Genomic DNA, 27,528 nt, shown 5'->3' with positions numbered 1-27,528 from the left:
AAGCCTGAAAAAAAATCATGCTAAGGCTGATTTTCAAGATAGGTCTTATTTGCAGGGAGTAATGGAACAGCTGCATAACGGTGAATGAGCACAAATCGTTGAATCCATTAATACTTGTTATCTTTAGATTATTTCTGTAAGTTTTAATTTGGTGACTTCTGTTGAGTCGCCATGAAAATAATATTGTTGTACTTTTCTCATACGGCTGTCTCTTTGACGTGAGGTTTAATTAAAATTATTGAGCGATGGCATAGTTCTCTATTCACCCTTACTAATAATGAAAAATTGTGGAAGGTGAACTATGGTTTTAAATGGCATACAAAGATAAATATGGTCCATGTAATATCAGATATGGCACAACTACAGATCAATGATGTCCGTGGCAGGGCTGTGGAGTCGATACAAAAAATCATCAGACTAACTCCTCAGCTTCTAAAAATACGGACTCAAAACTGCTCCGACTCCTTAGTCTAATTCTTATCAGGACCGTGGAGTTTATACAAAAGTCATCCGACTCCTCAGTTTATTGAGACCATTGACTTAGACTCCAGGTACCCAAATTTGCTCCGACTCCACAGCCCTGGTCACTGGCCATATACACAATTTCCTATCTCCCTTGGATTAGTACACTGTCAGCAGCACCCCCTCATACGTTCAGAATTACAGCACAAGTACTGGAAGATAATTCTCCAGGCAAAGTACAGCTACCACTAAATAAAGAGACATATGAAAATAGCAAAATTTTTTTTGTTAAAACACCTCCTAAATTCTACCCATCTAGAAAAGGAATGTCGCAGAGAACATGGATAAGAATACTCCAATCTTGTAGTCTACAGTAACATCTGACTTTTCTTGGACCGCGCTACCCCTAACTTTTATTGTTAGCAATAAATCTACTTACTTGTAGCATAATCTCCACATACTGCTTATCCTCCAGAAGGCACAGAAAGGGGTATATACTGATGCTGCGGGACTTTTCGCTGACTTTTGCCAAATGGTCCTTTGAATCCCGCAGAGCACGGAGAAGAGCTTTTCCCCAATAAGAACGGAGGCGAGCCAACACAGCTCTCTGCAATACAGAGCACAAAGGCGTTAGATGAAACAGTAAGTCACCGGAAGCTATACTTAAAAGGATACATGAGGCACATATAAAATCAGATTTACTTACCTGGGGCTTCCTCCAGCCCCTGGAAGCCTGTGTGTACCTCGCTGAAGCTCGTCTCTCAGCTAGTCTGCCAGGGTTCCCTCACATGCGTGAACGCTCGGCCCTGCAGAATGGGAGCGTAACTGAGTGTCGCACATGAGTAAAAGCCGCCAATCTGGTTAGGTCGGCAGCCACTAAGGAGGTGACACTGGGAGACTGGCTGCGAAAGAAGCTCTGGCGAAGGACACAAAGGCTTATAGGGACTGGAGGAAGCCCTAGGTACAGTGTGAGCGGAGAATTTTCACAATAATGCCTCTTGTACAGTATATCGTCTTATCTTTTGGAAGAGAATCCTATGTCATTTCCTGTCAAAAAATTACTTGCTGGTTAAATAAAAGTAACTAAGCCAAAATTTGCCAGGGGTATGAATAATTATGGGCAGCACTGTAAGTAAATTTGATTTTTGATGTTTTTTTTTTTTTATTTACCTCATGCCTACTTTATAGTATATTTCAGCTTGTTTTATTTGTACTTGGAAAAAGTTTTTTTTTTTTTATTTATTTACATAGAACAATTTACCTCGTGTGCACCCTTCCTAAATTGTCACTTTACTGCTGCAGCAAATAGACTTTTAATATTACAAGAAAAAAAAAGTCTTCAGAGCTGGGGATTGAGGACTAGGCCCTATCTATATAGTCATTAGGGATGGTCAAAGAGATGCTAATAGTATGCAAATGTATGCAATGTGAAAAACGTGCCAATGAAATACCAAAACCAAGCTATATAAACGATATAAAAAAATAGTAAAACATGCAATGTAATGTTAGCCTTTATTTTACATCACTGTAGCAAAATGAGGCTTTTCTTTGTTCACAAAGCATATTTGTCAAACTAGCCAGTGGAACTCAAACGCTCTCACATTTTCATTTGTGATAGATTACAAAGACTCTAATCTGCCAAGACATTAATAAACTTTTTGTATGCCCTAAAAATTCCTGCCCGATTTTATGCAGGTTCCCTTCTATATTTAAAGGCACCTCAGAAATGATGCTGTGGTATCTGGAAACTGGCACCAAGACATTAGCAGCAGACCCTTGGAGTAGTTCATTATGTATTTTCATTAATATTTTTTCTCTTACCGCATTTAACTGGACACCAGTAACTGGTTTCATAGCCTCCACAGACTGTATGGTCACTGTGTCAGAACTCTCCATCTCAAGTTGCTCTTTAAACCGTTTCTGTAAGTCAGCCACTGTTAAATCCATTTTGGGATAAGATGGTGGAGGGTTCTAATACAGAATAAAGTGTAAAGTCAGTCACTACTTCCACATTTATGTTCATTTAATCATTTTTCACAAATCCCTTATTTTAAAAAGGAAACACCACTTTGGTTAAACATACTGCTACAAACATAGTTTATGGAAAATAAAAATACTGCAAACATAATAGATATTGATTTTTATTATCAAAAAGTTAAATTGTTAAAGGAAACTGTACTTTAAAAGTCCCCCAGTATCTCCTTTAGAAGTGCACTGTAGTTAAAGCAGTAGGATCAGCCATACTATTCCAGGGGGAAAAAACACATATATAAGTAGATAAATTCTTGATCTACTTACATAACACATGTATTGTACTGTCCACGTTTTGATTTCAGTGAATGTTATAGAGTAAATAACGATAATAAATTCTGTTCCTGGTGGGGGCCATGTCTTTTGCCCACAGTAAAGGCTAACTCGTGATGTCATTTCTGCCCTTTACTTTTTTTCTTGTCTCCTCCAATCGCTGAGTCACCTCAGCCTTGCTTGTAAACACAAGTGATTAGGGGATCAGGTTTCAGATAAGCAGCAGGCAGGGAAATAAAGGGAAGAGGAGGAATATATTATAGATAAAAAAGGACCCCCAGCATGCAATTCTTTGGCACGACTACTAAAGAGCCAGTGCTCCTAAGGTATATGATAACGCCAAATCATAACAGCAGAAAACGTTTTAAAAGTTTTGAATGCAGGATTAGCATCTTTATCACTTAATACACTCAGACCAGTTGCTGCTGAAATTTGATTTTTACGGCGACGATGCCGCTTTAAGAGACCTTTTGGTTAGCAGCCACTTCCCAGGAACAGGAGGCACCCCCAAACACTGTAAGGTCACGGGTAGCTACAGCTGTGGGGGTTGCACGGTCTGTCGATACATGCAGGTGGGTAGAGTGGTTGAGCTACCGGATGGCAGAACCTGGATTTTGTTAAATGTGACACAACCTCTTGGTCTGCCCATGTGGGGCTTTCTACGTGGGGAAGACCAAGAGGGAACTCAGGAGACGGATTAATGAGCATATCACTAAGATCAAGAGTAAAGATCCTGAGGTTCTGTCGCCGGTGGCTCGCCACTTTAAAACTGCCCATGGAGGGAATTACAAAAATGTAATTATTGGTCTTGACAGTGTTCACACTAATATCCGTGGAGGTAACTTTGATAGGTTGGCCCCCCAGAGAGAGGCACGTTGGATTCATGATCTGAAGGCTACTGTTCCTCAAGGTCTAATTGATTCTCAAAGCTATGCCTCCTTTCTACCTTTGTAGCGTGCCCCTTCCCTGGCATCCTGCTTCCATCAGCACACCATGTATTCCTGGTATCACTGTGTGAAGCTATCCCTCCTGGCTTGCGTGACTGGGGTTAAAAATTTCCTGGCCGACTTTGCGGACTCGATACGCACCCAATGGCTTCTCTTTTTCTTTTTTTGACACTTACAGATGAATATATATATATATATATAGTAGTTTTATTGGCCATGTCTTTGTTCTTTTGCTAGATGTTTAATAAAGTTTTCCTTGTGTGTGAAGAATCCATTGGGGGAGTGTGACCCCATGGGGGGGTGGGGGGGCGGGGGCCAGGCTGGTCCTTGTCCCTTCTTCAGGGTGTGGGCACATTCTGGAGTGCGGTGATCACGGTGGTGTATTGGTTGCTTACGTGATCAGGCGCTATGTGCATTTACTTGTTTTATAGGGTGCTCGAACTGTACTTCTTGAAAAGACTCTGTAACAAAATGTTCAGCCTTATTTCTTCTATCCTATAAAGTTCCTATACCTGTTCTAATGTGGTCTGGATTACTGCAGCCTTTTCTAGTTGCACTGCCTCTGTAATATATCTAATTATCTTTTCTTTGTCAAGCTTTGTCGACCCAGAGAGGAATGCACTGCCTCTGCTGTGATAGGGAGAATTTATGCACTAAAACTGGCGATTAAAAGCCAGGATCACGGCGGGGAGTAGCGGAAACGGCAAAGAGGGATCCAGGAGATCACAGTGACTTGATTGGTATGTTTTTTAGTGTACAAATCGGACAGTACAGATTCTCTTGAAAAGGATAACTGAATAGCCTAGATTGGAGAGAATTGCAGATACAGTATATATTGTATAACCAAATGTTGGAAAAACGCAAGCAAGTGGAGGGATAAATAAATGGAAAGATAATGCAAAATGATGCACTATGTTTAAACATTATATACTACATTGATATCCCATTTTTTATTTAACCCTCTGGGGGATAATCCCGAGCTGAGCTCGGGGTAAGCCACCACAGAGGATTTCTCAGGCCCTGGTGGGCCAATTTGCATAATTTTTTTTTTGTTGCACGCAGATAGCACTTTGCTAGCTGCGTGTATATACCGATCGCCGCCGCTCCGCGCTGATGCGCTGCTACCCGCCGTGCCGCCGCCCCCCCCATACCCCGTGCGCAGCCTGGCTAATCAGTGCCAGGCAGCGCTGAGGGGTGGATCGGGACTCCCTCTGACGTCACGACGTCGTTGACGTCATCCCGATCGTCGCCATGGCGACTGGGAAGCCAAACAGGAAATCCCGTTCTGAACTGGATTTCCTGTTTGCTTTGATCGCCGGAGGTGATCGGAGGGGGTGGGGGGATGCCGCTGCACAGCGGCTATCATGTAGGTAGCGCTAGGCTAGCTACATGATTTAAAAAAAATGATAATTTAAAAAAAAAATGATAATTTAAAAAAAAATGTGCTGCGCCGCCCCCTGGCTTCTCACTTGCAATGCATTCTCTCTGTTTCAGATTTGTACAACAAAGATTGGTTGCTGATCGGTGGTTGTCGGAGAGCAAATTACATTTTGGTGGCTACAATTTCAAGTTAAAACAGAACTGTAAATTCCCTGAAACACAAACTGTTTCACTTACCTGGGGCTTCCCCAAGCCCCCAGCAACTGTCCTGTCCCGCGCCCTCTTCCGTTCTCCCGCCGCGGTGCAGCGTCGTTACCGTCGGCTTACGGCAACTGCGCCTGCGCGGCCCGGGTTACGTGTAGGTGTGTTTGTGTTTCTGCCCGATATAGCGTCCTGCAACACAGAGAAATCTTTGCGTAGCCCGGGCCACACAGGAGCAGTTGGTAACAAAGCTGCACCGCTGCGGGAGAACGGAAAATTGTGCAAGACCGGCGCGGGGGAAGCCCCAGGTAAGTGAAACAGTGTTTTCAGGGAATTTACAGTTCCACTTTAAGCGGCCATCTCACACTCCTGACAGATGGGGGACAGGTTTGAGCAGATTTTCTGCCCTTACTACATGGCAATTCCTCCTTCTGGGTGCCTTATGAACCTGCAATGTTCCAGGAGTGGCTGGTTGAAATGTTTCTATCATTTAAAGAGGACTGGGAAACTATAAACAAGGTTCATCCAGAAGGATAGGCTGGCCTTAAGATTATTTTGAAAGGCATTTTCTGTAATTAATGGTTGAGAGATCAAATAATTTCACTTCTACATACTTTCTCATAGAATTCCTTAACCAAGGGAGAGCTGCACACAGCTTTAACTCTAGGAAGAGGCTGGAAATCCGGCAGGACTGGGCGAATGGCCTTGAGAACCATTTCCCATTCATCTTCACAATATGTCAATTCCTGAAAAAGCTGGTCAACAGACATTCCATCCTTCTCCATCTGCCTCAAACAACTGGAAAATAATCATATTAATTACAGCACTTTCAGAGGAAACCTCTTAGAGACACTGAAGCGAAAAAAAAAAAAAAATGATGATGATAGAATGATTTGTATGTGTAGTACAGCTTAGAAAAAAAACATTAGCAGCAGAGACAAGTCTAAGATTGTTTCCAGTAAAGGAAGAGCTTAGAAACTCCAGTTCTCTATGCAAATTAGCCATTCAGCTCCACGACTTTGAAAGTCGCAGAGAACTCTGCCAGACACTTAAGATAATAAGCTTTAAAAGACAATGTATATTTTTTTTCCCTCTGCAGGGAAGATTTTGCAGAAAAGGCTAGTGAACTTTTTAACCCATTTAGACTGCTGAGCAGCGTCTAAACTGCAAATATTAGAGAAATATGCAATGTTCTAAAAAAAAAAAAACACTATATAACTGAAAATAAAAATATTAGAATATTTTCTTTGCTACTAAAATTCTAGTAATTATCCGTATTACACAACCAATTCATTATATCATCATTTTTTTTCCGCTTCAGTGTCTCTTTAAGAGAACATAGAACAAATACATTTACATCACTAACAGTATAACAAGAGGACAAAGTCTATATGAAAGCGTGCTAAGCCAGTCAGAAACCTTGAAAAGAAACCCTTAGGTCCCTTTCCCATATTCGCTTTTTCAGTAGCATGTTCAGCAATGCACAGTGATGCGCTCTGCAGAGATGTTAGAAGTGCATAGACTGCATTGTCTGATGTTTTCAACCATGCGTTGCCATTAGGGATGCTCTTCCGAGTAGCTACTCGGAATCGAAGTTAATTACAGAAGCTGTGGGGGCGGGTGAGTGAGGGTTAACTTACCCATGCTGCAGTCTGTTCCAAAGTGCTCCAAATCACTTGGCACATAGCTTTCCAGTCACTATCACGCTTTCTCCTCCAACATGGGAGGAAGGGTGGTAGTGACATAGAACCGTGACTTGGAACGCAACGTGTCATGTGATTTGAACAGACGGCAGTATGGGTAAGTTAACCCTCCCTCACCTGCCCCCACAGCTGCTGTAATTAACTTTTCAATTCCGAGTAGCTATGAGTAGGTAGCTACTCGAAAGAGCATCCCTGGTTTTCATACATTGGGGGAATCGCAACACATGATTACTGACAAAAATATGCAAACGCATTGTGATTTCCATTTAAGTAACAAGCACATTGGGCAGAATCGCGTAGCAATGTAAGTGCTGTGCGTTGCGACCGCCACCTGCGTTGCCAGCAGTGCGAAGGTGGGGAACAGGCCTTACAGGGGAGAAGACCGGAGTTGCTGTTGCAAATGTTGATAGTCTTTGAATAACCCAGCATGCATATCTAATGTTCTGACTTTACTCTCAGCATTTTTTTTCCAAATCAGAAACTTGTGGACCAATGAACATGAACAATCAGATTTCCAGTTTGGCAAATGGCATTTTTATGAATGTGTCAATATTGGCAGCCTCCAGATTTCTTCTCTTACAAGCCTCTTTGACACATGAACAATCCTCTCAAAAATGTTTTATACTTCGGGTCCACTCCTTTCTGCACTTGTAATACAAAGTAAAATAAGGGTCGACAAGTTAATATTGAATACAGGAGCCAGTGGGAAACTTTTAGCCAGAATTGTCAGATGAGTTTTGATATTACTATAGCCAGATTTGCCAATGAGATTAGAGGTACAGCAATAGAATAAAGGGCACTTAGTAAAATGGATTCGGTTTTTAAATAGCTAAAAGTCTGAATACCGAAAACCAACATATTAACTTTCAGAAACTTCTATTGGTGATTGCAGATTAATCTGTAAAAAATTGTTGACTATGCCCACAGTATTTTAAAGTCCTTTTTATGAATGCAAATAATATTGAACAAGTATTATATAATGCAGTTTACTCTGGGACAAATCTACAAGATCATTAGTATTGTATAAAAAAATTAAATTGTTTTACCTTATAATGCCGTTTGTGTTGCTGTTACTGCGGCCAAAAGCTTCTAGTGCAGCAGCATAGGTTCCTAAATTTGGTTTTAGCTCTGTTTCAGCCAACTGTGCAAAGAGATGCCCAATTTGAATTATAGAGCCCTGTCGAGGAAATAAAAAATTCTTAAATGCACCACTCACCAACAGTCAGAAATGAGTACAGAAATCATAAATTCAAATTATCAAGACAAGATGAGAATCATCATTATCACTTGAATCACTACAAGCCTACAGCCTTCTCTGCACAGTGGCAGCCTTACCCTAAAATACTTTACAAACACTCTGCTGTAGGAAAACACTCCATCGTTCCTGCAGATGCAGTGAATTTGTAGATCTAGCATGTACAGTTTCACCATCAGCATGACACACAGCACCCACTTGCTGCTTCTTGGTGCTAATTTCCAGCGCTCAATCCAGTTTCAGGAGACCATCAAGAGTCCCACTCTGGATAGGAGAACATTACTACCAGGAAGCACCGCAAGTGGCCAGCATGGTTTACGGACTATTGTCAGAAGATCTGACCCTGCAGTTCAGCATTAAAGCATTCATGTAGTGGGTTATGCTACAAAGTGATGATAGTACGGTGCCCGCCTTAACCATTCTGCCTGCAGCACCTGCTTACATAAAGTGGATCTAAACTCTGAACTACCTCTCTGCTCTAAAAGATTAGCCACAGCATAACCTTTAGGGAAACTGTTAATTACAATTTAGGGGAATCTTAAAAAAACGAAACAAAAAAACAACGTTTTAACTGAATTATGCAGGGAGCACAAAAAGGGTTAAGCCTCAGTCTTTCCTGCAGAGATAGAGCCTTAACCTCCTTGCCGTTCTAATTAATCCGGCAAGGAGGCAGCGCAGAACTTTTTTTAAATTTATGTTTCTTTTAAATCATGTAGCGAGCCCAGGGCTCGCTACATGATAGCCGCTGAGCTGCGGCATCCCCCCACCCACTCCGATCGCCTTCGGCGATCAGAGTAAGCAGGAAATCCCCTTCAGAACGGGATTTCCTGCAGGGCTTCCCCGGTCGCCATGGCGACGGGACGGGATGACGTCAGACGTCACAGGGAATCCCGATCCGCCCCTCAGCGCTGCCTGGCACTGATTGGCCAGGCTGCGCAGGGGTATGGGGCGGGGGGGGGGGGGGCTCGGCGCGGCGGCGATCGCGTACTGCACGCAGCTAGCAAAGTGCTAGCTGCGTGTAGGAAAAAAAAAATTGATGCAAATCGGCCCAACGGGGCCTGAGAAATCCTCCTGCGCAGGTTACCCCGAGCTGAGCTCGGGATAACCGGCAAGGAGGTTAAGGGGTGCTGTGAATTACAACTGCTAACAGGTTGATTACGCTCTGAAGAGTGCCCAGTGTGTTTAAGCTACATTAATGGATTTCATCAGCACTTTTATGCAAAATAAAAACTTTTCATTGTGTTCTGTGCAAGAGTTCAAGTCCGCTTTAAATCGTAATCTTTTGAGCCCATGATTGCTTTAACTTCCTGGTATAGAATCCAGTCACACCCTCTTCCATCTTTTGGCTGCACCATATATTAGCCTCTGCAATGGTGTGGGGGTCAAGCAGCATATAAATGTAGATAGGAAGTGGAAATGCTACAGTGTTCTCCCCAGAGCCAAATAGGTGGGCGGGCCGCCCGGGTAAGATTACACCCCCGCCCGGCTGCCAACACGTGGCTGTTATTAAAGCCTGGACTGTTCTGCTCCTCTGCGTCATAAATCCCCGCCGGCTGACAGCACGTGCCTGTGAATAGTGAAGCCCGGACTGTTCTGCTCCTGCTCCTCAGTGTACGAGATCTCGTTGAGCTCGTACAGTCATTGAATTAGCATGGACTGGGCGGGACCATTTACATCCTCATCAGGCAGCCGCTGTGTTCCCAGGATCGTAAGTCAGAAAGCCAGCCAGTGAGTGAAGTTGCGGGTCGGGGAATGGGATTCAGGAGGGGAATGTTATATGTGCCTGCAGCTTCTGTGTGAGTTTATGTGTGAGAGCAGCCCCGTTGTCCCCCTCCATTCTGAAACTGTTCTCTTGAAGCAGCCAGGGAGACCAGCTGTAAAGCCATTCAGCCAGAACTTCTCCCTACTCCCCTCCTGGCAGAACTGATAAGGACCTGGGCCTTGCAGAGATGAGACTGCAGGGTCCTAATGCTGACCTGCTAAAGTAAAGGTGCCCATACATCTAGTGATGATGGGCAGATTCAATCAAGAGACAAATCTCTCGCTGATCAAATCTGATTAGAGAGAGATCTGTTGGGTGCCCATACACTGCAGGTCAATTCCTGATTGATTTCAGCTTGAAATCTCTCAGGAATCATCCGAATCCGCTGCCTCTCCCCCCCTGGTGTATAAATGTACCCCCTGTGTGTGCATTTATACATTACCTGTCCTGTGTCACCCACTGCATGGTGCCCATCTTTCTGCCGCTTCCTGCTCCTCCATTTGCACTTCACATGCTGCAGGCGTTTATTGCGTGGCGTGTGTGATGTCACCCACACTATACGCTGGCAGCGTGAGGCACAAATGGAAGAGGAAGAAGCTGAAGACAGATGGGTACTGTGCAGGGGGCAACATAGGACAGGTAATGTAGAAATATACATGGGGCACATTTACACACTTTGTGAACAGCGCTGTGGGTTTCGTAGTTCATCCCGATACGATATCGCTCACTGTTACCAAGCACAACCGATCAAACCTGGTGGGCCAGCATCTTGCAGCATGTCTGTCGTCCCAAAAAAGGTTGCCTCGTTGATTAGGCATGCTCTTGGCGGCACCAATTTTATCCAATTTGATAATTATCGAATTGGATGGTTGATCAGCCGTCAAGTCGAGAAAAGTATGGCCAACTTAAGTAAACCTCAATATGTGTTTCACTGACTGTAGTTTTCGTTGACTGACATGAAGTGACAGAAAGAGAAAGAAATATAGATTTTTACTTACCTGGGACCTATAGTCCTTCAGCTCCCTCGCTGTCCTCCCAGTCTGTTCTATTATGTGCTCCTCCAAAATCTAGCTGGCTGGGCTACTGAGCATGTGCTGTCCTCAATTGTGCATCCGTGTCCTGGAGCATTCTGTGCATGTACATTTGAGACATTTTACAAACTGCGGATGCCCAGAACGCTGCTGGCCATGGGAACTGAATTGAGGAGGTGCGTGAGGCTGGCACAGCACATAGTGTGACAGATGCACAACAGAAAGCACCTGAAGGACTACAGGGGGCTGGAAGACGCCCCAGGTAAGTAACATTTAACGTCTTTCCCTCACTTTAGGTATTCTTTAATGACTAATCCTACCATAGTCATAGTCTAATGTCCTACCATATTAGTATTATTATGTATTTATATAGCACTGCCATCTCCTGCAGCACTTTACAGAGTACATAGTCACGTCACTGACTGTCTTCAGAGGAGCTCACGATCTAATCCTTTCATAGTCTAATATCCTACCATATTTATTATGATGCATTTATAGCACTGACATCTTCTGCCACACTGTACAGACTACAGTCATGTCACTGACTGACTGTCCGTAGAGGAGCTCACAATCTAATCCTACCATAGTCATAGTCTAATGTCCTACCATATTAATATGTATTTATATAACACTGACATCTTCTTCAGCACTTTACAGAGTACATAGTCATGCCACTGACTTTCCTCAGAGGAGCTCACAATCTAATCCTGCCATAGTCATAGCTCCGCCTAAGCCATGCCCACATTCAGTTGCATGGTAACACCCATTTTTTTGCGCTGGCCCTTCATTCCCCCGGTTGCTCCCCACCCGGCTACTTTTTCATGCCACCCGGCTGGAAAAAAAATTCTGGGGAGAACACTGTGCTATTAAGTTTGTTTTCCAATTTCCATCTCATTTCAGGGACAATGCAGATTAGGAGAGAGATGCTTGTATAGCAACTTGCTGCTGTCAGTCAATTAAGCAAAGCATACATCATATAAATATTTCTGGCTGAATTGATCACATCTGCCAGACATGTAGTTCCCTAAACATAACTGAGCAATTTATTTTTAATAATTTTGGCCAGTTTATCAAATCAAAAGTGACTGGATATGTTGGAAAATTTCTGTGTGAGCCAGTGGGGAGGAGCACCTGGAGCAGTATAATGCTTGCAGTTTAACCATTGTTCAATACACTACTGCTGAAATCTATGAAAATGAAGTACAGCGAGTGGTGTAGAAACAATCACCAAGAGGATATTGTTTGATTGGATGGTATATAAGGCCGTAACCTACCAGTGTATGAAACCCTGATTGTGGTGCTCGTGTCTACAGGGAGATGAAGCAAACCTGTGACTGTGTACATGGCAACAAATAGTTTGATTGTATACTATATAGCCTTGCACACACTACAGCAGCATAGGCTACTCTCAAAGGTTCTGATGAGACCTGGCGATTTCAGGAATATGGCTGGGCATTCCAGCCATACTCTTCTCTTACAACATCCCTGCAAGCCCCCCACAAAATTATTACCTGGCTTGTACACTAAAACTAAGGGAGGAAGTTAGTAGTCTTGTGTGGACTTCCCGGTGTATAATAGGGCATAGTTTGTGACAGCAACTGATGCTGCTGGGGCAATATTGCTGATACTATACAACCTACTGCTTGTTAAAGAGGCATTGATCCACTATAGGCAGCAGGTTCTTCCCTTCACATTTTCCTTCCTGGTAGATGCTCTGAATGAAATCAGTTCAGCCTCACCTCCCAACTTTTATCTCTACCCCTGGCAGGGTGTTGTTGCCAAATTGTCTAGTCTTAATAAGATACTTGCCATATCTCTTACGCTTTGGCATCAAGTACGTACCCCTAAGTGTACCTGAGATGAAAGCCATTTTAGGTATCATACTTACCTGGGGCTTCCTTAAGCCCCCTTGAGGCCACTCGGTCCCTCGCTGTCTCCCCGGGTGGCTCCTGTCACCCGCAATACTGCCTGAAAGCCTGGCTGAGTCGGGCATGCGCGGCACAGGTGTAGAACTCTCCCAGGGACAGGAGCCTCATGTGAACCCCCTACATCTTCCAGCAGTAACAGATAGTCCCTCAACCTCTACAGACGATTATAGTGCCCCCCTACCATCAGTCAGCGGTCATAGTAGGCCCTCTCCAACATCAGCTGTCATATGTGGCACCCCAACATCAGCCGTCAAAGGTGGACATCAATAGTTGCCAGCATGCATAAAATGGCTCCCAATATAAAAAAAAGTGATATAATTGCAGTATTTGTATAATTGCAGTATTTGTATAGCGCCTTTCTCCGGCCGGACTCAAAGTGCTTGCAAGGCAGCCACTAGAGCGCACTCAGTAGGCAGTAGCAGTGTTAGGGAGACTTGCCCAAGAAACTCCTTACTGAATAGGTGCTGGCTTACTGAACAGGCAGAGCCGAGATTTGAAACCAGGTCTCCTGTGTCAGAGGCAGAGCCCTTAACCATTACACTATCCAGCCTATCACTATCATAGGTGACCCCCCCCCCCCCATCAATATCTGCCAGGAGTCATGGGTGGGCCCCAATATCTGTCAACAGTTACAGGTAGACCCTAATATGTGGCAATAGCCAAGGGTGGCCCTAATATCAGCCAGCAGTATACATGGCTCCCAATATCTACCAATGGTCATAGTTGCCATTATTGCTGTTACATGTGATCCCTGCCTCAAAAAGTGATTAGCAAGTACTACAAAGCTAAGAACATACTGTGGGGGTAAACTGGACAGCTGTAAAAAATTCTGGGATACATTCAGACAACAGGGTGCTGGAGAAGCAATAAGCTTGCTGTTGATAAGTAAAAAGCTGGAGCATTGGAACTCTGTCATACTACTTTTAATGCTTGTGGCACTACCCACTTTTTTGGCACTCCTCCTTTCTCATTACCCTCCTCCACGTGCCACTTGATTTCCTGACACAAACAGTACAAACATCCCACTTTAACCATTTCAAGAAGACTGCTTCTTGGTGCTAATGTGTCTGTGTCTTTACCTTTTTTGCCCAGTATTTCATTAATGAGTTAAACATAGCTATGTTAAGCAGGCTCGCCCTTTCAGGATGCTGTTGATAATAAAGTAAGACGTCGCTGGCCTTCTGCAGGTCTCCCAAAAAAATACAGGCCTCCAAGAAACACTGAATGCTCTGCTGCATAATGCTGTATCTGTTTCCATCCTTATCCTCCATTAGCAGCTCTCTGCTATTGCCAGGCAACTTGAAATCCTCACTGCTAATCTTGCTCACGTCTTTTTCATTAACACGCTTGGCAGGTCGTTTAACAGGTGTTGATGAAGACTGACTTCCCTTACTGCTGTGAGGTTTACTCTTTCCTTGGAAGGTCGGTACATCTTCTGCCGAGTCTTTCTGAGGTTGAGAGGACTGCTTATTCAAGTGAAATAATTTCATCGCTCTAGTATGTTTAAGCGTTTGCTCTTTTTGGAGTTTATGTGTCCAGCGTTTAGGAGCATTCTTACTTTCATCAAGCTTTTCTCCCTCTTGCTTGACACTGCATTTCTTTGCTTCAGTTTCAACCATTGACAGGTCCTCATTTGCCTGCAGCTGTTTTGCTCGGAACTCCAGGACTGAAAAAGCAGACAAGTAAAAGAAATTGAAAGAACTACTTCATAATTTGAACTTTTTTTATTTTTGTAAAAAATAAAACATATCTTGATCCTATATAAACTATTTTGTAATTTTAAAGTAACTGAACGCTGGATGTCTTTTTTAGATTGAATGTATATTATTGTTCTCTTTCTCAGAATTAATATACATATAGTGCTGCCCATAATTATTCATAACTCTGGCAAATTCTGACTTAAAGTTGCTTTTATTCAAGCAGCAAGTAATTTTTTGACGGGAAATGACATAGGTGTCTGCCAAAAGATAAGCCTCAATTCACTAAGATCATGCTTGAGATAATAAGGCAAGAGAAAACTTACCTCCACACAGTGAGAGTTATCTTACCTCTTCATTCCTTACGTTACCTCCTCTGTAGTTATTTTCACACGCAGTTAATTAACAGCCTATCTTTAACTCTGGAGTTATTTTAAGGACTGGAGAATTAACTTAAAGACAGAAGAGTTAACAAAGCCTCATCTACACGCGTAGATGAGGCTCCGATGTTCCTTATCAATCGAGCCGCTGATGCGGCTCGATTGATGAGATCCGTCAGGACGGATCTCCCCACCGCCGATTCCTTGCTCGTTCCCCGTGAGGGGACAATTGCAGGGAATCGAGAGGAAGATAAGCGTCGCCGGCGATCAGGGAATCGTATCCGACGCACGTGCGGACGCGCAGGGATGCGGAAGAGGCGATCCGGCGGCCAATCGAGCCGCCGGATCATAGCCTCATCTACGCGTGTAGATGAGGCTTTAGGTTTGCCTGAGGTAAAATGTTTCCTGAATACTACATGCCTTATCACCATGGTAACAACTCTAAAAACATTATTAAAGACAGGAGATAAGCTTAGTGAATTGAGGCCAATAAGACTTTGGCCTCAATTCCTAAGATCATGCTGGAGATAATAAACTTACCACCACACAGTGAGAGAGTTTTCTTATCACTTCATTCCTTAAAGAGGATCTGTAACATAAAAAGATCCCCTGGGGGGTACTCACCTCGGGTGGGGGAAGCCTCCGGATCCTAATGAGGCTTCCCACGCCGTCCTCCATCCGTCAGGGGTCTCGCTGCAGCCCTCCGTGGAGTCCGGGCAGCGGTGACGTCATTATTTACCTTCCTGGCTCCAGCGCAGGCGCTCTGACGGCTGTCGGCTCCGAACTACACGGAAATACCCGATCGCCGTCGGGTCTGCTCTACTGCGCAGGCGCAAGTTTCCGGCGCCTGCGCAGTAGAGCGGACCCGACTGAGATCGGGTATTTCCGTGTAGTTCGGAACGGAAAGCCTCCACAGCGCCCCCCGCTGGAGCCAGCAAAGGTAAATATTAAACTAACAGTCGGCACAGTCGCCGGCTGTTCGGAGGGCTGCGGAGAGACCCCCGTGGGACAGAGGACGGCGTGGGAAGCCTCATTAGGATCCGGAGGCTTCCCCCACCCGAGGTGAGTACCCCCCAGGGGATCTTTTTAATGTTACAGAGTCTCTTTAAGTTACCTCCTCTGTAGTTACCTTACCTCCTCTGAAGTTACCTTACCTCCTCTGAAGTTACCTTACCTCCTCTGAAGTTACCTTACCTCCTCTGAAGTTACCTTACCGCCTCTGAAGTTACCTTACCGCCTCTGAAGTTACCTTACCGCCTCTGAAGTTACGTTACCGCCTCTGAAGTTACGTTACCGCCTCTGTAGTTACGTTACCGCCTCTGTAGTTACGTTACCGCCTCTGTAGTTACGTTACCGCCTCTGTAGTTACGTTACCGCCTCTGTAGTTACGTTACCGCCTCTGTAGTTACGTTACCGCCTCTGTAGTTACGTTACCGCCTCTGTAGTTACGTTACCGCCTCTGAAGTTACGTTACCGCCTCTGTAGTTACGTTACCGCCTCTGTAGTTACGTTACCGCCTCTGTAGTTACGTTACCGCCTCTGTAGTTACGTTACCGCCTCTGTAGTTACGTTACCGCCTCTGTAGTTACGTTACCGCCTCTGTAGTTACGTTACCGCCTCTGTAGTTACGTTACCGCCTCTGTAGTTACGTTACCGCCTCTGTAGTTACGTTACCGCCTCTGTAGTTACGTTACCGCCTCTGTAGTTACGTTACCGCCTCTGTAGTTACGTTACCGCCTCTGTAGTTACGTTACCGCCTCTGTAGTTACGTTACCGCCTCTGTAGTTACGTTACCGCCTCTGTAGTTACGTTACCGCCTCTGTAGTTACGTTACCGCCTCTGTAGTTACGTTACCGCCTCTGTAGTTACGTTACCGCCTCTGTAGTTACGTTACCGCCTCTGTAGTTACGTTACCTCCTCTGTAGTTACGTTACCTCCTCTGTAGTTACGTTACCTCCTCTGTAGTTACGTTACCTCCTCTGTAGTTACGTTACCTCCTCTGTAGTTACGTTACCTCCTCTGTAGTTACGTTACCTCCTCTGTAGTTACGTTACCTCCTCTGTAGTTACGTTACCTCCTCTGTAGTTACGTTACCTCCTCTGTAGTTACGTTACCTCCTCTGTAGTTACGTTACCTCCTCTGTAGTTACGTTACCTCCTCTGTAGTTACGTTACCTCCTCTGTAGTTACGTTACCTCCTCTGTAGTTACGTTACCTCCTCTGTAGTTACGTTACCTCCTCTGTAGTTACGTTACCTCCTCTGTAGTTACGTTACCTCCTCTGTAGTTACGTTACCTCCTCTGTAGTTACGTTACCTCCTCTGTAGTTACGTTACCTCCTCTGTAGTTACGTTACCTCCTCTGTAGTTACGTTACCTCCTCTGTAGTTACGTTACCTCCTCTGTAGTTACGTTACCTCCTCTGTAGTTTAGTTTCCGCTTCTGTAGTTACGTTACCTCCTCTGTAGTTATTTTCACACGCAGTTAATTAAAACCTGTCTTTAACTGAAAGGACTTCCGAGGCCAAATCAAAAAAAGAAAAGTTAAATACCTGCATCATATTTGAAGGAACGGAGGACGCCGTCCGCGCCCTCCGTGCCGTTCCGCCGGGTCCCGCCACTCAATAGCCCCCGGGCCTGTAGCGTGGATCGGGGGGTTGGCCCTAGAGCTGCGCAGCCGCACTCACAGCTATGAGGACTGCGCAGCCGCGGCCAGCTCATGCGGCCATGTTTCTAGAGGCAGGAGAGCCCGACCCGGGTCTTGAGGTCGGGAGCCGGCCCGGGGGGCTATTGAGCGGCGGGGACCCGGCGGAACGGCACGAAGGGCGCGGACGGCGTCCTCCGTGCCTTCAAATATGATGCAGGTATTTAACTTTTCTTTTTTTGATTTGGCCTTGGAAGTTCTTTAGGAATTCTGGAGTTATTTTAAGGACAGAAGAGTTAACTTTAGGTTTGCCTGAGGTAAGATGTTTCCTGAATACTACATGCCTTATCACCATAGTGATAACTCTAGAAACTTTATTAAAGACAGGAGATAAGCTTAGTGAAATGAGGCCAATGTACAAAAGGCATTATTGTGGGGGAAAAATGTAAGCTTTTTAATTTACATTTGAGCAAAAAGTGTCCAGTCCAAAATTATTCATACCCTTCACAAACTGTCACAGTCTGTGGGAAAATCTAAAGTTATATACCATTCCAAATAGTTCAGCTGTTCTAAAGCATCCTAAGTACCCTGATTAATTGGGAATAGCTGTTGTAACCACTTGCCGACCGCCCAAATCCGATGGGTGGCAAAGTGGCCCGCAGAACGACCGCAACACGCCGAGTGGCGGCGGCTCGTTCTACCCTGTCCTGACGGGGATCGCGCGCGCATCCGCCAGCAATAGGCTCCGCACACCCGCCGGAGGGTTGTTAACCCCCGATCTGCCGCAATACAAGCGTATAATACGCTTTGTATTGTATACAAAGCGTATTATACAGGCTGCCTCCTGCACTGGTGGTCCCAGTGATCGAGGGACCACCAGGGCAGGCTGCAGCCCTCCCTATGTGCACCCAATCACACCGATCTGTTCCCCCCCCCCTGCCCTCTGATCACCCACAGCACTCCTCAGAACCCCCCCTGCCCACCCCCCAGACCCCTGTTTGCACCCAATCACCCATCAATCACTCGCTGTAACTATCTGTCAACGCTATTTTTTTAGGTTAGGTCCTAACTGCCCCCTGGGGGCTCCTGATCACCCCCCCAGACCCCCCCCCCCTTGTGTATTGTATACATCTATTCTTCCCTGTAATCACTCACTGATCACCTGTCAATCACCCATCAATCACCCCGTCATTAACACCCATCAGATCAGACCCTAACCTGCCCCTTGCGGGCACCTGATCACCCCCCCCCCCCCCCCCCCCCACACACACACACACACACACACACACACACCCTCAGATTGCCTCCGAAGTGCATTGTTTACATCTGTTCTCCCCTCTAATCACCCATCAATCACCCCCTGTCACTATCTGTCAACGCTATTTTTTAGGTTAGGTCCTAAACTGCCCCCGGGGGCTCCTGATCATCCACTCCCCCCACACCCTCAGATCCTCCGCAGACCCCCCCCCCCTCCACCTCGTGTACTGTATACATCTATTCTTCCCTGTAATCACGCACTGATCACTTGTCAATCACCTGTCAATCACCCATCAATCACCCCCTGTCACTAACACGCATCAGATCAGACCCTAACCTGCCCCTTGCGGGCACCTGATCACCTGCCCGCACTCTCAGATCGCCCGCAGACCGCCTCAGAAGTGCATTGTTTACATCTGTTCTTCCCTCTAATCACCCACTGAACACCCATCAATCACCCCGTCACCACCTGTCACTGCTACCCATCAGATCAGACCCTAAACTGCCCCTTGCAGGCACCCAAACACCCGCCCACACCTTCAGACCCCGCCTGAAAACCTCTCCAGTGCATTATTTACATCTGTTCTCCCCTCTAATCACCCATCAATAACCCCATTTCAGTGCTACCCATCATACCCATCCGATTAGACCCTCACCTGCCCCTTTGCGGGCACCCAATCACCCTCCCACACCCTCGGATCGCCCTCAGACCCCTCCCCCCCCCCCCCGATCACCTCCCCAGTGCATTGCTTGCATCTATTCCCCCCTCTAATCACACCTTGAGACACCCATCAATCACCTCCTGTCACCCCCTAGCACACCTACCCATCAGATCAGGCCCTAATTTGCCCCGTGTGGGCTCCTGATCACTCGGCCAAACCCTCAGATCCCCCTCAGACCCCCTTTCGATCACCTCCCCAGTGCATTGATTGCATCTATTCTCCCCTCTAATCACCCCCTGAGACACCCATCAATCACCTCCTGTCACCCCCTTGCACTCCAATCCATCAGATCAGGCCCAAATCTGCCCCCTGCGGGCTTCTGATCACCCGGCCAAACCCTCACCCGCCCCACCGCAGAGACAGAATTTTTTTTTCTGATCACTGCTGGTCTCTACAACTTAATTGTCGCTGAGACCAACCGTTATGCCACACAATACGCAAACGCAAATCCAAGAAGCTATCATGCCCAGCTTTTTCAGTGGAAACCCCTCCAAGTTTCCGAACGTAACATTTTTTGGGGCCTTCTCCTTAAAGTGGACCCAAATTAAAAATACAAGATTTCAGAAATAAAATCTATTTTCTAGATTATAATAATAAATAGCAGCCTTTTTTCAGTTGCATGATGACAAATATAAAATATTTTACATTTATTGTAGGAACCCCTCCCTTCCTTTCAAATTGCCGGACAAAATCCGGCAAACTGGTGGAGTAGGTGGTGTCCGGCAATGGAGGAATTGCTAATGGCTGCCCCCAGTATAACCCTAGTTATTAAAAGAGAAGGCTGAAAAGCATGCACTGAAATGCTCATAGGTTTGAATGAGTGTTTATTTATCTTTGTATGTGTTAGTGGTGCAACTAAATATTTTTAATAAAAAAAAAAATGTTTGGTTTGGGTCCGCTTTAACATGGGTCTAGTCAAAAAGAATGTATTGCGGTCTTATTGGTCTACGCACCCAGTACATCACATGCCCATGTTCTCTGCTGCCATGTCCATGTCACGATTTGAGAACATCCTGCGCTTCCTGCACTTCAGTGCCAATACAACCTGTCAACTTATGACCGTTTCCACAAAATTCGGCCCCTCATAGACCACCTGTCATCAAAATTTGCAAATGCTTATACCCCTGAACAGGCATTTTGAGGCATTTGGTTTCCAGACTATTCCTTACGGTTTTGGGCCCCTAAAATGCCAGAGCAGTATAGGAATCCCACCAAGTGACCCCATTTTAGAAAGACGACACCCCAAGGTATTCCGTTAGGTGTATGATGAGTTCATAGATTTTATTTTTTGGCACAAGTTAGTGGAAAATGACACTTTGTGGGGAAAAAAAAAAAAAATAAAAATAAAGTTCCGCTACCTTGTGACAAAAAATAAATCTATGAGCTCACCATACACCTAACGGAATACCTTGGGGTGTCTTCTTTCTAAAATGGGGTCACTTGTGGGGTTCCAATACTGCCCTGGCATTTTAGGCTTACTTGTGACAAAAAAAAAAAAAGAAATCTGATACGGACTCGCCATGCCCCTCTCTGAATATCTTGGGGTGTCTACTTTCCAAAATGGGGTCATTTGTGGGGTGCGTTTACTGTCCTGGCATTTTGGGATGTGCTAAATTGTAAGCACCCCTGTAAAGCCTAAAGGTGCTCATAGGACGTTGGGCCCCTTAGCACACCTAGGCTGCAAAAAGGGGTCACATGTGGTATCGCCATACTCAGGAGAAGTAGTATAATGTGTTTTGGGGTGTATTTTTACACATACCCTTGCTGGGTGGGAGAAATATCTCTGTAAATCGACAATTGTGTGTAAAAAAAAATAAATAAATTGTAATTTACAGAGATATTTCTCTCACCCAGCATGGGTATGTGTAAAAATACACCCCAAAACACATTATACTACTTCTCCTGAGTATGGCGATACCACATGTGACCCCTTTTTGCAGCCTAGGTGTGCTAAGGGGCCCAACGTCCTATGAGCACCTTTAGGCTTTACAGGGGTGCTTACAATTTAGCACATCCCAAAATGCCAGGACAGTAAACACACCCCACAAATGACCCCATTTTGGAAAGTAGACACCCCAAGGTATTCAGAGAGGGGCATGGCGAGTCCGTATCAGATTTCTTTTTTTTTTTGTCACAAGTAAGCAGAAAAGGAAACCTTTTTTTTGTTTTAATTTTGTTTTAAAGTGTCATTTTCCGCTAACTTGTGACAAAAAATAAAATCTTCTATGAACTCACCATGCCTCTTAGTGAATACTTTGGGATGTCTTCTTTCCAAAATGGGGTCATTTGGGGGGTATTTATACTATCCTGGAATTTTAGCACCTCATGAAACCTGACAGGTGCTCAGAAAAGTCAGAGATGCTTCAAAATGGGAAAATTCACTTTTGGTACCATAGTTTGTAAACGCTATAACTTTTACCCAAACCAATAAATATACACTTATTGGATTTTTTTTATCAAAGGCACAATACATTTATACAAAAATGTATATAGAAATTTTACTTTATTTGAAAAATGTCAGCACAGAAAGTAAAAAAAAAATCATTTTTTTGACAAAATTCATGTCTTTTTTAATGAATGTAATAAAAACTAAAAATCCCAGCAGCAATCAAATAGCACCAAAAGAAAGCTGTATTAGTGACAAGAAAAGGAGGGGAAATTCATTTAGGTGGTAGGTTATATGACCGAGCAATACACCGTGAAAGCTGCAGTGGTCAATGGAAAAAAAGGCTCTGGTCCTTAAGGGGTAGAAAGACGGTGGTCCTCAAGTGGTTAATCAATTCAACAGGTGAAAAACAGCAGCTCTCTGCAGTTGCTTTGTGGACAGTCATGGCAAAGAGAGAAGAGCTCAGTGAGGACTTGCAACTGCACATTATGGCTGCTCACAAGTCAGGAAAGGGCTACAAGGCTATTTCGAAATGTTTTCAAGTTCCAGTGGCTACAGTGCAAAGTATTATTAAAAAATACAAGCTGTTCCGCACTGCGGAAAATCTCATAGGACATAGTCAGAAGTCAAAAGTGACACCTGTGCTGACCAGGAGGATAATGAGAGAGGTGAAAAAGAATCCAAGGATCTCCACCAAGGCCATCCCTGGTGAATCTGAACTCTGCTGGTGGCAACATCTCAAAGCAGACAATCCAACGGACAATGCACACTGCTGGGTTTCAGATGCAGACCAAGAAGGAAGCCATTTCTCCAGATTAGGCACACAAAAGCTCGCTTGGCCTTTGCAAATGCTCATCTGGCCAAAGAAGAAGACTTCTGGCCTTTGTGTTATGGTCAGATGAAACAAAACTTGAATTGTTTGTTCACAATGATGTTTCCTTCATTTGGCGTAAAAAAGAAGAAGCCTTCAACTTAAAGAACACCATCCCCACTATCAAACATGGTGGTGGGAACCTAATGCTTTGGGAGTGTTTTTCAGCCAATGGAGCAGGGGAACCTAATCACAGTAAATGGCAAAATGAAAAAAAGAGCAATACATGAGGATTCTCAACGACAACATCAGGCAGTCTGCAGAGAAACTTGGCCTTGGGAACCAGTAGACATATCAGCATGACAATGACCCAAAACACACAGCAAAAGTGGTGAAGAAATGGTTAGCAGACATCAACATTAACGTTTTGGCTCAGCCAGAGTTTTCACCAATTCAATTGAGAACCTGTGGAGGGAGCTAAAGATCAGGGTGATGGCAAGAAGACCCTGCAACCTGAAAGATTTGGAGCTCAGTCATTGCTAAAGATGAATGGGCAAAAATACCTGTGGAGAAATGCAAAAAGCTGGTCTGCAATTATAGGAAATGTCTGATTGCTGTAATAACCAATAAAGGCTATTCTATTGATTATTGAGAAGGGTAGGAATAATTTTGGACTGGACACTTTTTGCTCAAATGTAATTAAAAGCTGAGAAATGTTTTTTTCCCACAATAATGCCTCTTGTACATCGTCTTATTTTTTGGGAGACACCTTTGTCATTTCCCATCAAAAAATGACTTACTGGTTGAATAAAAGTAACTAAGTCAAAATTTGCCAGAGGTATGAATAATTATGGGCAGCACTGTAAATATACTGTGCTTTTGTCTCCACTTTACCAAATATCCCTTGAATCCTGCATGGTCGATTCCCTCTGTATTGGCAAAAGCAGCTGCTTCCTGCACTACTCCCCTCCTTTGTTAATAGTGTTATCTCACAGACACTTAACCACTTAAGTACCAGCAGTCTCTTTCCCCTTAAAGAGAACCAGAGATGAAGCACCCTCTTGTATTTTACCTTATAAATCAGTGGGAACATGACAGTAAACACCTAATCTGCTCTTTGTTACATTGTTCTCTGTTTAATTTGCCTGTTATCACCTCTAAGATAAGAATCCCGACTAAGCAGTCGGCTGGCTTTGCTACAGAAAGATTATAGCTTAGACTGTGTTCTTTTGTGTCTTTTCAAGTCCAAGCCTGCCCCCTGCTGGCTTTGCTCAGAAATCATTATAGCTGAGTCATTATAGCAAAGCCAGACTCAATGCACAGTCCGGGATTCTTATCTCAGCTAGATAACAGACACTTTTAGCAGTGAGGATGAAACAGAGGGCAGGGTAGGTGTTTTCTCTAATGTTCCCACTGATTTCTATGGTAAAATACATGAGGGTGCTTCGTCTCTGGTTCACTTTAAGGACCAGAGACCGCTGGTACAATACCGACAGAATGCTGACGAATCGCCCGCTCATAACCGCCACAACCCGAGAACCTCCGGACATAGACTCTGCCTCTCTATGATGGCAGAGTCATGTGAGCCGGTCAGGAGCTGCTTTCATTGGCTCCTGACCATGTCTATCAATGTAAGCCAGTGGGAGCGGCTTACATTGATAGACACGGTCAGGAGCCATTGGCTCCTGACCGACTCAAATGGCATTGCCATCATAGAGACAGGCAGAGCCAGTGAGCTGTGGCGAGACACGTCGGGTTTGAGCGGCACGATCAGCGGGGAGCGACGGAAATGGCGGATGATTGAAATCTACGCCCTGCCAGCCAGGAGCCCACCAAAACAGGACGTAGGTCCTAAAGTAGTTAGAGAACTGTACTTAAAATAACATTGGTTATTTTTTACAATGTTACATAATAAATTAGTGTTTGCCCCTGTAAAATCTTTCCTCACCCTGATTTAGATTCTGAAATTTATCACAGAAGGCAACATCTTTACTGCGGCCAGGTGTGTCACTGCAGAATGTTTGTTTGTGTGTTCCGAAGCCAGTAGAAGTAATACCTGGCCCACAGAAAGCTCTGGGAGGAGAATTCCACATAGCTAAACACCCTAGGCTGTGAAATCACTGGGAGGGCAGGGCTACACAGTTTTGCTTTAAGTTCTTTATATAACTGTCTTCTCCAAGTTTTAAAGACTTTCGCTGTACATCTGGGGTCATTGTCTTGCCTCAGAACAAATTTGGAACCAATGAAACACCTCCCTGATGGTACTGCCACATGAAAGTGTCTGCCTGTAGTTTTCAGGATTGAGAAACACATTAATTTCCACCAAATTCCCAACTCTATTTGCAAAAATGCAAGTGTCAAGACTTCACTGTTGCCTGCAGACATCCATCCTTATTGTGATCACCAAGCCTTCAGCAAACACTGCTAAGGCTGGGACCCACTATGGGTGCTTTGCAACAATTGTGGAAGTACCACGATTTCCATAGTGATCGCGATTTAGCTACTGTAGCCACTGACGCAATTGCTCCGGGATTGCTCACATGCAATCAAGCAGCGAGAGAAACACTACTAGTGGGACCACCCCTACAGGGATCCACTGCGATACCATAGCGATCGCAACTTAGCTACTGTAGCCACTGACGCAATTGCTCCGGGATTGCTGACATGCATGCAAGCAGGGAGAACAACACTGCTAATGGGACCACCCCTACAGGGATCCACTGAAGCAGCGCTTAGGCCCGGTTCACATTAGCGTTTGCCAATGCAACCGGCCGTACGGTTCCGTGGTCCATTCCGCTGAGTAGACGAAAAAATGCTGCAGGACCCAATTTTCCGGACCGTTTTACTCAGCGGAACGGACACAGAAGGTTTTGCAGCTACATAGTAACAAATAGAAAGCTGACAGTTTACAGCACACTGGCTGTAAAAACTGACAGTTTTTCCTGATCCTGATGGCCGGATCCTTACGGCTGGCTCCGTAGAAAAACGCTAATGTGAACCGGGCCTTAGCAGATCGCTTGCAATTGGCAAGCACAGCAAAAGCACTCCTAGTAGGTCCCAGCCCTTACGAGTTGGAAAGTCCCAGCAATTTTGGGTACGTGGAGTCGGTGGTTTCATAAACTGAGTCCGAGTTGGAGTTGGATGATTCCTCATCCCTTGGAGTTTACTATAAAGGGATTCAACTGTACCTGTGTTATAGAATCAGTAGGGATATTCAATGAGAGGCAAATAATTCTAAGGTGATGCAGATTTTATGGTTTTTTTTCTTTAAACTCCAACATGGACCAATCACATACCCCCACAGCTTCCTACTATTGGTTTGTTCCATGATGCACTCATTTACAAACAAATTAGCATAAACAATTAGCATGAAATCAGAATGATTTGCATTTCTTTGACCACCCCTACTCATCAGTTCAGCATACTTGCTCTCACTTCTTCTGGCCAGACTTCTTCCAAGTGTAAATATGTATAGCAGAGTCCCTTTGGTCTCTGACAGGTTTCATTTGTTCATGTCACTGGATATATTCAAATTGCAAAGGCAAGTAACACTTGTACAGTTCACACTTAGAACTGCAACTTTCGGGGGCGTAGCCAGCGGCCGAGAAAGATGGACGCGCATTGAGCTCGCTCCGCACCCTTCAGCCGCATTAGCCCACAGAGCTACCACCGCAAAGAGCGTGCAGCAGCCAAACCTTACCGGCAACATCCCCTGCCAGTCCAGGGTCCCCGACGAGCACCTCCCACCCGCTCAGGCCGAGCGCATCAGCTCTCTCCATCCGGCTCCTCCGCATACAACAAGGCCCAAGATGGCGCCCGGGCAGAGTCAGCGTGGCAGCTCTCCTACGCAGAGATCCGAAGACAGCTCCATCTCTTCAGGCACACCAGCCACCAGGAGAAGACCGCAATCTAAGCTGCCAGCTAAAGGTACCCAAAAAAACACTTACGATCAATCGCTCCTGGAGCAATTTGAAACTATATTGCAGCGCAGGCTGGATGAGGCTTCTACCCACATAACAACCCAGTTAAAGCAGGAGATCAGGGATCTCGGGTCTCGTATTAACCATTTAGAAAGTCGCATGGACAAAGCTAACGTGGTCTTAGATGCACACGAAAAGGACTTTGCGACTGTTCAAATAGATGTCAGTTCCTCTCAGCTGAAACTGGAAGACTTTAAAAATAGAGCTAGGAGGGGGAACCTGAGAATCCGGGGTGTTCTAGAGACAGTAACTGACCTAAATTCTACCATCACCGCCCTGTTCCAGGAGCTTGAGCCCGCTCTGCCCCTCGATAGATTGGAATTCGATCGGATTCATATGGCCCTTACCCCGCTCAAACCGAACGGTCCCCCATGAGATATAATTGTGAAGCCTACTTTTTACAACACAAAAGAAGCCTTACTGCGTGCAGCCAGGGAGAAAGGTGATTTACAATTCCAAGGCTATGACTACCAACTGTTTACTGATCTAGCGCCAGCCACAGTTCAGCGCTGCCGTGCAATGAAGCCTTTTCTTCAGATTCTCAACTCCCATGGCGTGAAATACAAATGGGGGTTTCCATTTAAATTGATCTTTACTTATAATAGCAAACAAGTAATCGTGTCCACGCTAGAAGAAGCTCAAAAGAAATTTGAACAGCTTAAACTGAATCTCCCGCCGAGCT

General features: G+C 44.9%; 1 protein-coding gene across 1 annotated transcript in view; it reads right to left on the bottom strand.

Moving 5' to 3' along the window:
- The window catches only part of POLRMT (RNA polymerase mitochondrial), a 189,004-nt gene that overhangs the window by 142,237 nt on the left and 19,239 nt on the right, over nucleotides 1–27,528 (bottom strand). Inside the window, 5 exon segments of the mRNA XM_068234056.1 lie at nucleotides 902–1,069; nucleotides 2,284–2,433; nucleotides 5,909–6,092; nucleotides 8,044–8,174; nucleotides 14,053–14,639. Coding sequence (XP_068090157.1) covers nucleotides 902–1,069; nucleotides 2,284–2,433; nucleotides 5,909–6,092; nucleotides 8,044–8,174; nucleotides 14,053–14,639 — 1,220 coding nt within the window.

This window comes from Hyperolius riggenbachi, chromosome 1 (assembly GCF_040937935.1).
Source record: "Hyperolius riggenbachi isolate aHypRig1 chromosome 1, aHypRig1.pri, whole genome shotgun sequence".
In the NCBI taxonomy this organism is placed as follows: domain Eukaryota; kingdom Metazoa; phylum Chordata; class Amphibia; order Anura; family Hyperoliidae; genus Hyperolius; species Hyperolius riggenbachi.
Note: the sequence above shows the minus strand (reverse complement) of the source record. Positions and strands in the feature narration are given on the sequence as shown.